The sequence below is a fragment of the Poecilia reticulata genome, linkage group LG11 (genome assembly GCF_000633615.1).
Source record: "Poecilia reticulata strain Guanapo linkage group LG11, Guppy_female_1.0+MT, whole genome shotgun sequence".
NCBI lineage: Eukaryota > Metazoa > Chordata > Actinopteri > Cyprinodontiformes > Poeciliidae > Poecilia > Poecilia reticulata.
In genome coordinates this window covers 3,908,861-3,925,514 of record NC_024341.1, presented here as the reverse complement: position 1 = coordinate 3,925,514, position 16,654 = coordinate 3,908,861, and the positions used below count along the sequence as shown (strand labels likewise).

Below are 16,654 nucleotides of genomic sequence, written 5' to 3'. Positions count from 1 at the left end.
CGAGAAGCCATAATGTTGGCTGGTAACAATCGGAATGCATTATGGGAGATGTAGTTTGTAGTCAATTCGTGCTGAAAACCTATTTTAAGTCAATCATGGACCTATAAAACGCTGGGGGGGGGGGCCACATAAAATGACATGGCGGGCCACATGTGGCCCGCGGGCCTTGAGTTTGACACATGTGCTCTACACCATTGTGTGGTTTTCTCTACACAATGAGAGGAATTTGTACAGGCATGCCTGTACAAACTGTTCATGTGTTCACAAATCCACAACTTCCTACAGCAACAGTACATGTAAATTTGCAGAACCACAAACAAAAGACATTAGATCCATTATCATATAGTACCTTTTAATTATTTACAAGTCAGTCAGACTTTCTTTTATTTCCATTATTTGCATTCTGATTTTCAGATGCCTCCTAAACTATATACCTACTTCACATAAAAAAATAAATATATTTCAGAAAAAAAATAACGTCTCCCATGATGACTAAAGACATCTACAGAGTAAAAAGACTACATTAGAGTGCTATTTCAGTAAAGTGATACCTTCAGCTGGCTGATTAGTCAGTGATTTTCATTTTGACCTATTGACCCTGGATATTTGGATATTTGGAACTTGTTTATCCCATTTAGAGTTGTGGAGTGAGTATGGACAGGTAGTTAACAGGAGAGGCAATCACACATCCTCGTAAATTAAATTGACCAGTTAACCAAACATATTGACTATGTATTTACGTTTTTAGAGGAGATTGAATTACTTTGAAAAAAAAAAACCAATGCACATGTTGAACATGCAAACTCAACAATTAATAAAGAATTTCATATTCATTACTCAAGGCAAATCCTTCAAAGATTAAGGTGCTTTAGATTTATGTAAGGTGTTTAGTCTCTATTGAGACAACTGATAACTAGACTAGGTTAGTATTGATGCATCTGGGCAACAGTGGTGGTAGTTTATTCTGAAACTGGTGGGTTGCCGGTTTGAATCCCGCTCCGTCTTTCACAGTCATTGTGTCCTTAGGGAATACACTTCACCTGCTTTACTTGCTGGTGGTGGTCAGACCCACCCAGTGCATGGCAGCCTGACTGCCATGCACTGGCAGTGAGGCTACTATGTTGCAGCTATAGCTACAACATAGTAGCTTACCACCATCAGTGCGTGAGTGACTGAATGTAGCGTGAAGTGCTTTATCTAGTCTTGATAAAGTGCTTTAAAAGTACAAGCCATTTACCATCTGAGGAGTTTAGATTCTGGTAGAAGTTTTTAGATTTTTTTTTTTATTGCAGCTATTTGTACAGGTAGTTCTCATTGAGGTATGTGGTCTCAATTTTTAACAGTGACTTGTTTCAATCACAGTATCACCACCCTTTGTAAAGCCTGATTGTTTTGTTTTGGGCCAACTCATGTATGAGTGCATACTCATGTTTTCCAGGATGTGGTCCAGTTTTAAAGTTCTTCCTTTTTAGTGTTTCAAAGTAATGGCTCCAGTTTCCGTCGTTGTCTGCTCCATAACCAAACACGCTGACCTAGGGACACATTAAGGAAGCTTGTTAGTTCAACAAAGAAACTGTCTGAAACAACTTTACTTATCATCTCCACTTTAATCCACATGACAAAAAATATGCATCTACAATAATATAAAACATCTATCCCTTTTGTTTCACATCGTAGATTCCAACGTTTTTTTTCACCTCTGAACATCCTGTAGGACATTGGCTCTGCGACAAGTTAAGGTCCAAAAATGGGTTAAGTCTCACCATAATTTCATTTCTGTTCTTCTTTTAGCCATTAATTTGCTAATTTGGGAGCATGTTTTGGTCACATGACCCATATGTTGTGTTCTAGCGAAGGAAAAGTGATAACCACAATTTCACAGTATTCTATCCTGCACTTTAACTCCTCAGTCCACTGAAGTTGTCCAATAGTGGGAAAACAGGCCCTAAACATTGTGCATGATGGGTCAAATTGTTGCCAAAGAACTTAAAATTAGTTTCACTGGATCAGACACATGTTTTCCAAGCCATTCATATGTTAACAGGCAATGTTGGAATGGCCCTGTACATGCGCCAGTTGTAGAGCCCAAGTAGCGGGTAATGTGAAAGATATTTACCATCAAAGACAGAAAAACTGTGGTAACATAAGTCCACACAGTGACCAATTACAAACTATGAGAACGTTCTTGTTCTTGGTACCTAAATAGCAATTGCTAAGTGTAATGGTAATGCATAGAACTTTAGCTGTCTAGCACAGTGTTTCTCAACCTTTTTTGGCCCAGCGCCCCCCTAGCCTTTATCCAGGTCCCTCACCGCCCCCCACCAAAGAATTTGCAGGCTACTTTGCACTGACTATTATTTTATCATTGATATTACTATCACTATTGTAGATGTTTTGATTTTTATGCTTGTTTCTGTATTTATCATCAAAAATTATTTCCCAGAGAACAAAAAAACCATGGAAATAGAAATTATTTTCACAGGTGTCTAAGAAAAATGCAACAAACATTCAAGTTCAAATTTGTAGGTATAACAGCAGCCAGTCAGAGTGGAAAAATATTCTTATTCTTTGCCATTTTCTAGTTGTTAAATATTACACAAATGAGCAGATAAAAGATGTACAGCAATGCCCGTTTAAACTTTGATCTATTTGCAAAACGACTGAGCTCTGCAACATTAAATCATGGATAGAACTGTAACTACATTAATCATAGCTCTTCTTCTCTTCAGTGTTTCTGGTGGTGCAGCTCTGTGCTGCCTTCAGGAGAATGGGACATCAGAGCATCATCCATAAAACTTCACCCACATGACATTTATTGTGCAAACCAGAGCTTTCAGTGGAAAAACAAAAGTTCCAGGTCCTTTTAATGCCATACAAATATGAGACAGAAACATGGATTATATCTTTATATTGACCTGTCTATTGATTTCTAGATTAATAGTTTTACTGGACAGAAATTACAAAGAATAAAGACATAAACCTTTTAAAACAACAGAAACAATTTCTGCATTCTGATTATTGAAATTTAAAAGTTCTGTGTTGTTCTATCACCCCCGTTTCATACTGGACCACTTACAGCACCGGTGTTAACGCTATACAATGAACGCTCTCTATCGTGGTATCACCCATGGAGGGATTTCTTTATTTCTTTATTTAAATGGGTTCATTTTTCAGAGGGATACACAGTGAGGGCGTCGTGATTTTAGATACCAGTAGCAGGAGAACGGAGCTGCGCCAAGAAGCTAACATAAGCTAACAAACACTGAATAGTAGAAGAGCTGCCATCGATACAGTTGCAGCCAAGCATGATTTAATGTTACACAATACAGTTTTACCAAGTTGCTCAAAGTCTAAACTGGCATTGTTGTGCATTTAAGGTCTAAAGTTTACCTTCGACCAAACGCCCCCCAGAGGAATCCCAGCGCCCCCCCTTTGTAAAAATGTCCGCCAGCGCCCCCTGCTGGCGGACCCTTCTCAACGTGGGCGGTACAAGGACTCATTTACTGATTGTTTTCTTTCTGCCAGCACCCTGCAGTTTTACTCAGTTTGTCAGTTGTGTTTAACAGGTCTCTGATCTTCCCCAAGATGGCTTAAAATTTGGAATGGAACAAATAAGTTCTCCAGACGGTAGGCTTTGTATAAATGAGTTGAAATCAAATGAATATATTCTCCTACTGAGATTGATGTCACATTTCTTGCCAATGGTGATCCACAGTTTACAGTCGAAAACAGAAGGAACTTCATAATCAATTTAAGGAAATGAGCTGAGTGTACTCACCTCATCACAAATGTGAAGTGCAAGGATCAAAGCCATAAAGCCGGTGGATGGATAATCTCCCTTTTTTTTCAGCCAAATCTCATGAACATATCTCATAAAGGCTGGATTGACCACCATCACCTTTAACGAGTTAGTAAGATTCAAAATTAATTATGATCAGATTAATAATAATAATAATAATAATAATAATAATAATAATAATAATAATAATAAGAATAAGAATAAGAATAGTCCATTACATTAGATACCACTCACCAAATTTTTGTTGGCTTTTATTTTGGATTTTATTGGTGCATATGATCTGTTAAATCAAACGACAGAAATTACAACTGATTCATCTCTTTAAAATGGTAAAAAGACTAGTAAACATTAAATAAAACATAAAAGATGCAAACGAGAAGTGGAACTCATCGATTTAGAGTCAGTACTGGGCAAAGTGAAAACATATTAAAGTATGTGTTCAGCAGGGTGAATGGTGAAGTTAGTAAAGCAAAAAATTATAACCAACAAAAAATAGTTTTGCAAGACTCACTGGAGGGATTATTATGTTGAATTAAATCCTGAGTCCAAAGAAGGGTTTGGCTCCGTAAAGGGTTTACCAAAAACACCGCCAACATTTCCAACTCAAACAAATTCAAAACAAGCATTGCTCCCTTAATAAACACATTGTAATAGAAAAACCATTGATGAGGTAAAATACACAAAATGTCATAGGCAATGTCAATAGTGCTAGTTTAACCAAATAGACTATGCCATGGTAAATTATTGATAGACATTTAACTTGATTTAATTTGAATTAAATCAGTTTTCCATCAGCCTTAAATCTCAATTTTGTACATCACATCAAGTGTGACACTTCACATGCTTTACAGCAGGTGCAATACAATTCTGTGAAAGCATATTGAGAATATTTAAAAAACCAACAGAATAGAGTCGTAAAAATTGCTGTTTACAACATAAAACTGACAAAAAATGTCTTTTGATCCTCGCTTCAAGTGGTAAGAAACATCAAACGTTTGTCTCTGCCGGCACTTCCCTCTTAAGTGGCTACGTGGCTAATGTTAAGGTAGCTAAATTAAAGCTAGATTGATATTTGAAGTCTTCACAAACCTGTTTGTCTTATTAATAAAAAAGCCTGTCATGTTCTCTTGGCTGCTAGTTCTGTAGAACGAGTCTTTGTACCTGACTCATTGGACAAGAATCTTCTGTCTCTCTGCAGTGTCAACACACAACAGAAGAGCTTAAACACAGCATACTTCAAACCTTCGACTTGCTCATAAGAGTTGCACAGCCAAAGGCATTTCTGCATGGAGATTGTAAGTTCTTCCTGTCTGGCTTCCAGCCAAGATGCAAAAAACATCACTGTTAAGCACTTTCTCTGAATTGCCCTCAGGTGTGTATGAAAAACCAAGGTATTTTTTTATTGTTTAATCTACAGTTAATGTTTAGATAGGCCTGCTAAATACAGCAACATTATGCTTGTCACATCAGATTATAGGTACTTAAAGTAGCATAAATTGATTCAGTCAAGTAACAAGGAAATAATTTACACTCAGAGGCAATGGATGATGGAGGAATTTACCAAAAAACAAACCAGGCTGTAATAACTTCAGCTTGTAGCAATACTTTTTGTAGAATTTTAAAGCATTTTAACAAAACTGTGATATTGATAATGATGAAGTAGGAGTAGGGAGTTAGTCATTTTTGTATTATACAACACATTTTTCAAGATGAGGGCCTGCAGGAGTACAATTATTACTAAAATAACTAATGAAAATATACCGTGGCATTCTTGCCTGGGTCCCTTCTCCCCTGTGTATTCATTAGCAAAAGGAGAGTTTAGTAAAAGTTGCATGTTCACTATATGTTAGTCAAGGAAAAGATGTAATAGCCTACTTAAATTAAAGAGTGGATTTGATTATTGCAGCTATGGAAAGGGGAAAAAAAACAATTGTGATGGATTGGAAAGAAAGTGTGTTCTGATTTTTGGTTGCCATACAACCAATTGTGCAGTCACCATGCAGACTCACAGGGGGATAGCACATGTAGTGACATGTACTCTACAGTATGGACCACTACCTAAGATATACTGTAAAATGAATATCATTCCGTCTGTTGCACAGCAGGTCTTTATAGCAGAACATCCTATTAAAAACTGAACATGGTACATCTGTCTCCGGCATGCTTTCCACTGAGGAAGTGGAGCCTGGGGACTGTGGGTCGCTCTGTCTGATCTCTGGTTCTGAGGTTACCAAGGTGACTAAAAAAAAACTCCTCGGTGGTAAGGCCCTCTGAGGGTGGATGAGATTTGCCCAGAGTTCCTTAAAGTTCTGGATGTTGTGGGGGGCTTTCTGGCTTACACAACTCAAATATTGAGTGAACATCGGGGGTAGTTCCCCTGGATTTGCATACCAGTAGGCCCACTATTCAAAAAAAGGAACTGCAGAGTGAGTTCCAACTACAGGGGGATCAAACTCTGAAACCTCCCTGGGAAGGTCTGGGGTTCTGGAGATGAGGGTCCATTGGACAGGTTTCCAGTCCATCTCAGTGCTGAACCACACCAGAGTTCACTTTAACTGAACTCAGATCTAGGTTTTTAGGTGAACCAGAGTTTGCGTTTTTGCACATTCACAACACCCAAACAAACAGGACTTTCCAGGCAAACAAGCGAGAGCTCAATTAAAGCGGACTAAACAGCGCTGGTGTGAATGAACCTTAAAAAAAAAAAAAAGGACCTACGTTGTCAACAGTAAAAGCCAATTTGTGGATGGATACTGTCAGACTGTTAACATAAAAAATTATCCATCTTTTCATTGTCTAGACCAGTGGTTCTTAACCTGGGTTCGATCGAACCCCAGGGGTTCAATGAGTCGGTCTCAGGGGTTCGGCGGAGCCTCTGCCGCGGAGGTAAAGACACACTTGTGTAAAATCGTGATGACGTGCCGCTTTGCCATCACTTGCTGCAGAGGATCACGTTACATTGCTTAGCCAATCAGCGCTGTGGAGGAGCCCTGATTGAAGGAGTTCCACTCTCAGCATGGATTTGAACTTGTGTCTTTAATTACTTCAGCAAAGCTCACAGTTTTTACCAAATTCTGTAGCTTTCGGTGAACTTCTAAATCTGCTCCTTCGTCGCATCTTTTCGGGGTTGGTACTGCCTCTAGTGGGGTGGAGGTGGTAACACAACTAATATAATTACATTACTAAATCGGAATACCGCAAAGTCTTTATTATTTATTATAAATTTTTCAGTCTCTTAAGAATGTAGAGCTAATTAAATTATCTAAAGACCTTAAAGTGGTTCCATTTTCCTCGATGGCCAACCTGTTGAAACTGTGGCAAATTTTAAATACCTTGGGTCGTTCCTGGACAGTCAGCTCAACTTTGCTGAAAACACTGCCTATATTTTGAAGAACTGTTCTCAGAGACTCTACCTTTTAAGAAGACTTAGAGATCTTGGGGTGACCCAACTAGACTCTAGTTGGGTCACCCCTATGTCTTGAATTTGGGGGGGAAAAACACATATTTTATTTATCACTACAGAAGGGTTCAGTGAATGCGCATATGAAACTGGTGGGTTCGGTACCTCAAAAAAGGTTAAGAACCACTGCTCTAGACCCTCTTGTACATGCAGAACCACAGGAGCTGGTGACCAACTCCAGCAGCTACTGGGCAAGAGGCTGGGTACCCTGGACAGAGGGGCAGTCTATCACAGGTTATACATAAAAAGACTGAACCAATTAAGATGTGCGAGGGAAGGGACTAAACTTTAAGAATTTTTTACATTTCATATTTAGTTTAATCAAATAAAAATCTTAGTCACTAATTTTAATGTTTCAATAATACCTCTGGAGACTTCTTCTTGTAAATGTAATTTTTTTTAACAGTCTTTATTGGAGGTAATAGAAACGAAACAAGTATAAAGTGTGTCTTGATTACATTACAATGAGCAACTCTTTGGAGGACAAAACACCAAAGATTCCTCAAACTATTGTGGAATCTTCATTCCACAAATGAACATGACTCACCTTCCATAAAATCCTGTTGTAAAGGCCTGGATGACCCACTTGAGGTCGTTTATCTTGAAGGGAAACAGCACAAGATGAGTGGAGTTATCTAAATCCATGGCACTCTCTGGATACATGACGCGATGAGTCGTTTTGGTCCCGACGTCGCTTTCATAGTTTTTGATGGGAGCAGTGTTCATTCTAAATGGGATGGAGGGACAGTTTTTATAAACACTTCACTCACGTGACAGACTAAATGCAGGATAATTCCTTTTACTGAAGATCTTACCTCATAACAACATCTTGGTAGTCTATCAGCGATCCATAATGTGATCCTTTCAAATTGGCCGAATTTCCCACAACAGCACAAGTCCTGCAGCTGTCAGAACTGGGCTCTCCATAATCGACAACAGGTGGGAAGAGCTTGAACAGCTTGTGCACTGTTGATTTATAATAATTGAAGTCCCTTTGTTCGTGCTGCAAGCGCTGTTGACCAGAACAAACAGCATGCTGTCAGACTGGTTTTCAAATCAAGGAAAAGAGGTTTGCATTATTTTCCCTAACCTTCCACCATCTGAAAGCATCCGCAGAGACGTTGGTGTTTGCAGTCAGGAACGGCTCCACGGAATGGTTCAGGCGATGAAGAGCCAACAGGTTGTCTTCAGACAAACACTTCTCGCAAGCACACGGGTTTTGATCTTGTAGCCGGAGCCAGTTGGTGAGATCAGACTTTAGAAACACGATGACGGTGGTCAGAGCCAGCAGCAAAACCAGCAGCTTCACTTTAGATGCCCTGGACTGGTGATTGTTATGATGGGAAGTAATTTCAGCATGGGAAGAGCGTCAAAGCAGGAATTACTTCTGACGTAAAATAAAAGCCTTCAGTTGGTGTTCAACAAGTCATTGTTTTATTTGATCTCAACACTTTTAATTCCTTCTAGCAGCAGGATAGGAGATAGTAATGATTAGGAGAGGCAGAATTACGCATCATATTTTTATATAAATGAATGCAGATATTTTGTGTAATTTTTGGTTCATGTCTTACCTGTGTGTGTACATTTGTCATAGCTGCCATAATTTTCTACGAATCTTCAAAATGCGTCCACTGGCGGGCGGGAATTTGACTTCCACGAAACAGGTTTCATGCGAAGATATTGGTAAGGCTGTTTATTATTTTAGCGAAGGGAGTCTGTCTAATCCCTGAAGTGGAGAGAGAGAGGAGTGGTTTGCTAATTATGTAGATACCCAAGAGAAAAGAGAGAGCTAGAGAGAGAGAGAGAGAGAGAGAGAGAGAGAACAGAAGGGAAGGTGAACACATTCTTAGCAAAGGCTTTTTTCTTTGAACTTTTTTTTTTTAATGCAAATTGGAATATTATTAAATGCTATAAAATTAATTATGGCATACTGAATGGGTTGCTTTTTCATCTGAATTCCCTGGTCATAGCTGCTCTAGAAAAGTCAATTATGTAGATGGCACTCAATTAGTGGGGGAAATGTTGCATATTAATATATCAACCTGCAGACACATTCTGTTGGCTATATGCAGGGCCGTCGCTAGCCATTTGTGGTGTTTCCCGTCCAAAATAAGCGCATTTCTTGTTTTTTGGTTGTGGAAATTAAGGCTCACGATGACAAAATATGATTAAAATGAGGGGGAAAACAAAGTACAATAAACTAAATGTAACTAGGACTCAAACTAAAAATTCCTATAAAGAGTAAGCTTATTAGAATCAAAACGTGTATGATAGAGATTTTTTGGTATTATCATTTTGTTGTTACTTTAGTTCATATTCAGTCTAATGTTAGTCAGTTTAAAGTGTTCTCTTCTTTAAACTGTATGTGTGAACTGACCTGGAGGTCACAGCTGCCTGTTATCTTCATGTGAAACAGTTTGACCGAGATTTGAACCGGGCTCAGATCGTAGGCCAGATGTTAAATTGTTTTACGACCTTTGCTGTGTTTGGGTACGATGTTTTACGACCTCTGCTGTTTCCTCTGCTGTCTATCTTGCCTATCCTCCCTCTTTGAAGTTTGATAATAAAAGACAAGCTCTACCCAAAGATCTTCAGAACGCTCTGTGAACGGCTCGGAGGAACAGTTGACAGAGTTTTTCTCCTTCTGCAGAAGTTTGGCTAAAAACTCATATACGTTGTCTGTGGTTCTCTTTTTCCATGTAGGTTTCAGAAAATACCTAACAGTGTACACACGTAGCCAAGTCTTTATAAAAACAAATATCTCCACCAGATTGTTTAAATATATATCGTACACATGGAATCGTTTTCAGAAAAGGTTTCATCTACATGAACCCGCACAAATCTGCCCCTTAGTGTTGTTTTAAACTTTCCAAACCTATAGGGGGCAGTGTAGCACAAAGCTAAACCCTACGCCCACCAATCAGATTGCTTCAAAACAACTACGGCTTAAAAATTAAACATGACACGAACAGGTTAATTTGCAGGTTGAACTACTTTTGAATAGCATATTAGGATATAAAGTTACTAAAACACAAAACTATGTCGATTGGGAATCACGTCAAATTATCCATGACACAATTCATAATGTGTCATGGATATAATGACCCATTATTTGTCACAGACTGCAATGTGTGGGGCCCTAAATCTCCGTATCCAGTCAGAGCCAATCATGTTGACAATGTCCAAGCAACATTTTTTTTTAAATGATACCTATTAGATGTTCACTGTTACTTTCCTAGTTCCAGTAAAGGTACATTAAATGACAAATTACATTTTACAAAGGATGTGTACTACCACACTACTGCCAGAGGGGAAAAAATTAAGTAAAGTAATTCCCTGAAATGGTGTGAGGGGTGTGGATGTGTCGTTTTACACTAACCAAACAGAAAATGTCGTCACCTTTACATACAAACTATTGACTCAGGGTAGTAATTTGTCAGTAGTACAACCTTTATTGCATATGAACTATATTGTTAATATTGTAGAATGGCATGGACTTAATATTTTACAGTGGCATGCTTAGTGTGTAAGCGGAAATTCAAGATTTGTTTAACACACGGAAGTCCAGAAAATGTTGTAAAAATATGAATCAGCTGGTGAAGTGTGGCGTTTACAGTATAGATGAAGGAGTGGTGCTTTCAGAGGCAAGCCCTTCATAGGAAAACACACATAATGGAGAGTCATGATGATGTCACATCCTGGATTAGCCGCTTAGCTAATAAAGAGAATGTGCTGAGAAGTGTTGAGAGAGCAGTCACAGATGTGCCCCTTTAGGCTGAAGTTGATCTTTGTGGAAGCTTTTGTCTGACGGATGATAAAATTATTCATGAATTAACAACAAATTATTGTTTTTCAGTGTTGTCTCTTATGACAAAGTGTTTTGATCTCTTGGATAACACATATTTCTGTTACGATAAAAAGAGGGAACAAATCTGCCACAAATGCTTAACATTTTTCTCTAATATGTACCAATATCTTGGATCATGTCAAAGAGATGGAAATGATGTTTCGCAATAAATAAAAATAAATCATGAACCCAGTCTTTTTTCTTAAACATTGTTTTTATTTAACTTTGTTCTTCAACATTTCGGCTTTCAGTGATTAAGAAGTGCTTTTTCTGTTCACCTTGTTATTTGTCATTTACATTTTGATCTTTCCATGATTCTTTGGCACATTCATAAAAGTAGAAAAAAATTCTGCCTAGTTCTGAGATCAAACGTAAATATGTATGTGCAACTCAAGTGCGTGTAACAGTTGGGTGGCTGTCATGATGCATGATCTAAATTCTGGGTAACAAAATTGCTCACAAAATGTAATAAGTCACAGTTCACAAGGTGACAGCGAGGTGTCAGAGGATTGATGTCTACAAAACAGACCTGATCAGGTCTGTTTCAGGAGAAGAATTCACACCCCAGGGTAAAGTTTCACTACTTTTTCAAAATTCAGCTTTTGTAGTATGTCATATTCCTGTTTTCCAGGATGTTGTCCTGTTTTGAAGTTTTTGTTTTTTAGTGTTTCAAAGTAATGGCTCCATCGTCCTTTGCGGTCTGCCCCATATCCAAATAAACTAATCTGGAAAAAAAAAAAAAAAACCCTCAGTAAATATTTTAGAAACAATAACTTTCCAATGTGTTTTTTATCTTTGCTTAGAGTGCAAGTTATTTTCTATGCTCTAATTTGCCTCATCTTAAGCAAAGAGATGGACTTCATAAACATAACACAGCCACATTCAATTTGCAGTACTTATCTAGAAGCCCATCGCATAGGATCATGCTATTCAAAAATAACAGATTATTACACAAAGTATAAAAAGATAAATATTTACCTCATCACAAATGTGAAATGCAAGAACCACAGTCATAAAACCAGTGGAAGGATAACTTCCTTTGTTTTTTAGCCAATTTTGATGGACGTCCTTCATAAAAGCTGGATTGATCACAATCACCTGGTACAAAGAAGAAGGTTTTGAATTAATGGGACTAACAACTTTGCAAGCAAATAGGAGTTGAATTGATTCATTACATTACCTACCAAATCTTTGTTGGCTTGAATTCTGGATTTTATTGGTGCATAGGATCTGTTAAAGGCAGCATAAAATGTATACCATTATTAAGCTGAGACGGACAATAGTATTTGGAAAATTTATTACTAATCAGCTAATATACTGATGAGAAATCTAAGACCAAACTGGACTGTCACAAACATGTGATAGAAAAATAAACAACAACCTGCTTCTAATGATCAAAAATAAAAGGGGATTTGGTTAAAAGATGACAAACAAGTACAGTACACCATTTTCTGAAGGCTAATTTCAAAACTGCTCATTTTTGGTCTTTACGGTCAACAAAGGACCTGGTGTATGTTAAAGTCCTGAAAAGGATGTTGCCTCTAACTTTGGAGCCACCAGGTATATCTGTAGTCCCCAAAGATTTGTCATTTAAAAATTGCCAAAGTATATGCCGTCAGGACTTGAATGCTTAAATAAAAAAGAAAAAAAGAAAAAAAAAAGTTGAACAAAAATAGGTACATATTGGCTAACTTATTGGCAGGATGATAATATTGGTCAACTTCTTGTCCAAAAATGTATGAGCAAAACAGACGCATACAACTTACTTTCCATGAAATCCTGTTGTAAAGGCGCTGATGAGCCACTCAAGATCGAGTATCTTAAATGGAATCAGCACAAGATGAGTACTGTTGTCCAAGTCAACTGCACTCTCCGGATACATGACATGATGCGTTGTTTTGGTGCCAACATCTTCTTCAAAGCCTTTGATTGGGGCAAAGTTCATTCTGATTACAAGAGAGGTGTATTCATTAAAGATAATTACAGATTTTTATCAAGTTGTAAATTAAAAATGACCTAATGTACTGTATATTTACCTTATAATTACGTCTTTGGAATCTATAAGAGGTCCGTACTTTGAACCTTTCAGATTAAGAGAATTTCCCACCACCGCACAAGTCGAGCACACGTTAAACTTCGGTTTTCCAAGATCGGGAATGGGTGGGAATATCTCAAAAAGCTTATTCATCGTTTCTTCAAAATAACTGAAGTTGCCTTGTTCCTTCTGTATATGCTGTAACATAGAAACAAAGTGAAAAGACATCTCTTGACCATTTAAATCCATGGCTAACACATGAGGTCCCCTTCCATGTAAACACTTGCCTTAAACCATTTGAAAGCATCCTCTGAGAGTTTGGTCTTGGCAGACAAAAATGGCGTGACAGAACTGTTCTGATGATGACGACACAAGCCAGTACCCACAGAAAAATCCAGGTTTTGCTGACTTTTATCAGCATGATCATGCTGACTACCGCTCTGACCATCGCGAGGACCGTCGTGCTGACCATCACGCTGACTATCACGCTGACTATCACGCTGACCGTCGTGCTGACCATCACGCTGACTGTCGTGCTGTCCGTCATGTTGACCGTCAAGCTGACCGTCATGCTGACCGTCATGCTGACTTTGATCTTGAAACCAGCGCCATTCGCAGTTAATAGACTTTAAAAACACACCGATGATTGTCACAAAGAGCAGGAACGTCAACAGTTTTAAATGAAAACTCCATCTGGCAGTGGGATTCTTATCATTGGAAAAGAGTTTCAGTCTGTGGAGAGTGTGTGATGGAACATACATTAGCATATAATGAGAAAAAGCTAAAAATTTACTGACATTATTGTACATTTATAAAATAAAAAAAGCTAAAAATACAACACTCTAATCAGTACAGTTTATGTCTTACCTGGTAAAAGAATACATTCTTCTTAGTTCCAAATACATTCCATACACATACAAATATACCCTAAAAGTGTGAGAGGGTGTGAAAAAAACAGCTTTCATTAAAAAGAGTTCATGTCAGAAAAAAAAAGTTGTCAAAATATCAAAGGTGAAAAGAGGTTAAAAAGCCTTGGACTGCTACGTCAGATCAGTTACGTCTGTTGAATCAAGCTAACTTCACAGCAGCAGAATCTTCCAACAGCCCAGGCCCATGGAGATACTGGAGAAGACGTGACAGAAAACAAAAGCCAGGGTGTCGCAGAGGGCTAACAGCTACGCTAAAAGCTAACCCTTTCAATTTGTCGCTTTCCTCCATCTTGCTTGCTAATGTATGATCCCTTGAAAGCAAACTGGACTACCTGAAGCTGGATTTAATCACCAAAAGGGAAACAAGAAACTGCTGCATTCTCATTTTCTGTGAGACATGGCTAAACTCATCAGTACCTCATAATGCCATCAGCCTGGAGGGGCTAACAACTTTTAGAGCTGACAGCTGACAACATTCCAGCAAGGCTGATCAAAGAATGTGCAGACCTGCTAGCCTATGCGCTCAAGGACGTCTTCAATATGTCACCGTACCAGACCATTGTCCCCTCATGTTTTAAGTTAGCTATTATTATTCCAGTGCCCAAGAAACCAACCATCATGCGTCTTAATGACTTTAGACCTGTTGCATTAACATCTATCATCATGAAGTGCTCCGAGAGGGTGGTTAAGGATCACATAATCTATACTGCCTCCATCATTTGACCCATTCCAGCTTGCATACAAACCTAACCGCTCCACTGCTCTTCATCTGAGCCTGATACACCTGGATACAGATGCTATTTTTGGACTTCAGCTCAGCATTTAATACAATCATTTCCCAAGATCTGGTATGCAAACTGGTCTGTCTGGGCCTCAAAACTCCACTGTGCAACTTGGCTGCTGGACTTCCTCACTGACAGAACTCAGTCTGTCCGTGTGGGTAATAACACCTCCAATGTCATTTCTTTAAACACTGGTTCCCACCATGGCTGTGTCCTGAGCCCCCTGCTGTTTACCCTGATGACCCACGACTGTCGTCCCAGGTTTAACACCAACCACATCATGAAATATCCAGACGACACAACAATTGTGGGACTAATTCAGGACAACAATGAAGTGAACTGCAGAAAAGAGGTGCAACATCTTGTAGACTGGTGCAGAATAAAGAACCTGTTCCTGAACCTTGACAAGACAAAAGAGATTATTGTCGACTTCAGAAGGTCTCGACCGAACCACTCACCACTCCTCATTAACAACTGAGCAGTGGAGATCGTCAGCAGTACTAAGTTCCAGTCAACAACATTTTGACATGGCTATTTAATGTCAATTTCAACAATACTGAAACATTCTGGTAATATTAACAACTAATAAAATAAAACGTAACTTAGTTGTACAACTTCTTAGGGCTGAAACGATTCCTTGAGTAATTCGTGTACCTCGATTATTAAAATTCCTCGACGAAAATTTACCTGCCTCGAAGGTTTGTTAATTTATGTTTTATTAGTTAGCGCACAGTTTTCCAGCAGGAACATTATTTGCGTTGCGCGTATCTCTGACTTCCGCCTCTGAGTTGTTGACTAAAGCCAAGTGTTAGCGGCATGACATCCAATCTTCAAGTTTGGCTCGTGGGGATTTTATTGATTGATGATAGTACCTGGGTTTTCATCGTTTTTGGGGGACCAACAAGCATCCTTAAAATGATGGGAGCGATGCCTGGAGCACGGCAGCCTTTCTCTTCCCTCAGCTGCTGGTTCAAAGCGCACGGCGGGAAGAGCGTTGAGGAGTATTTATACAGGTGAGCGGATAGACTGAACACGGCGGGCGGCTGAGTAGTTAATGCCTACAGTGTAAGTGTAGCTTTACGGACGAACCGCACAATAAATTTAATGTCATCCCGGTCTCAACAAACGGGTGGCGGAGCGCATCGTGGCGGTACATGGCTGGTAGATGAATTTGAGTGTGTGACGAACGAAGTTGCCGTAAATATTCCGTATTGCTCCCCCCGTTCCTACGTTCGCTCCTGGTCTAACCAGTCGTGTCCCTCCCACATTAGGTTTGTTCGTTCGTCTTTCCCACTCGGACTTAACGTTTGTCTGTCCCCTGGTCTATTTCCTCCCCTTCACCCCCATCTTTCGTTCGTTCGATCGCCTCTACCCCCCATAGACATAATATAAGAGTAGACCCCGCATTGGCTGCTCCAGAGCGGGAAATACGGCGGCCATCTTGGAGCGGTCGTCCCTCCTACTTGGCTCAACCAAAACAACAGAAGATGCCTCAGCACAGGGATATTGTCATTCGGATCGATGGATTATTGATGTGAGGGCTCCACAGACAACATTTCACAAGTAAGATGGACATATTATTGTGTATATATTGTCATTATTAATAACAGTAATATTACTTTACTATTTTTATGTCCACCGGCGGTCTGCACAGTGGCCCAGTTGGTAGAGCTGTTGCCTTGCAGCAAGAAGGTTCTGGGTTCGATTCCCGGCCCCGGTCTTTCTGCATGGAGTTTGCATGTTCTCCCTGTGCATGCGTGGGTTTTCTCCGGGTACTCCGGTTTCTTCCCACAGTCCAAAAA

At 39.2% G+C, this 16,654-nt stretch overlaps 2 protein-coding genes across 2 annotated transcripts; both read right to left on the bottom strand.

The window, feature by feature from the left end:
* Positions 1 to 335: 335 nt before the first annotated feature.
* LOC103472015 (CMP-N-acetylneuraminate-beta-galactosamide-alpha-2,3-sialyltransferase 1-like) lies at positions 336 to 9,494 on the bottom strand. The gene is made up of 7 exons (XM_008421356.2): positions 8,831 to 9,494; positions 8,350 to 8,583; positions 8,075 to 8,271; positions 7,807 to 7,986; positions 4,034 to 4,079; positions 3,779 to 3,898; positions 336 to 1,532 (listed from the first exon to the last, which is right to left on the bottom strand). The coding sequence occupies exons 1-7, from the start codon at positions 8,858 to 8,860 to the stop codon at positions 1,365 to 1,367; spliced, it is 975 nt and encodes a 324-aa protein (XP_008419578.1). The 5' UTR covers positions 8,861 to 9,494; the 3' UTR covers positions 336 to 1,364.
* A 1,807-nt stretch (positions 9,495 to 11,301) lies between these two features.
* LOC103472013 (CMP-N-acetylneuraminate-beta-galactosamide-alpha-2,3-sialyltransferase 1-like) lies at positions 11,302 to 16,265 on the bottom strand. Its single transcript, XM_008421355.2, has 7 exons — positions 14,009 to 16,265; positions 13,429 to 13,873; positions 13,143 to 13,339; positions 12,873 to 13,052; positions 12,291 to 12,336; positions 12,085 to 12,204; positions 11,302 to 11,831 (listed from the first exon to the last, which is right to left on the bottom strand). Exons 1-7 carry the CDS (start codon positions 14,104 to 14,106, stop codon positions 11,664 to 11,666), a joined length of 1,254 nt encoding a protein of 417 aa, XP_008419577.1. The 5' UTR covers positions 14,107 to 16,265; the 3' UTR covers positions 11,302 to 11,663.
* Positions 16,266 to 16,654: the final 389 nt, after the last annotated feature.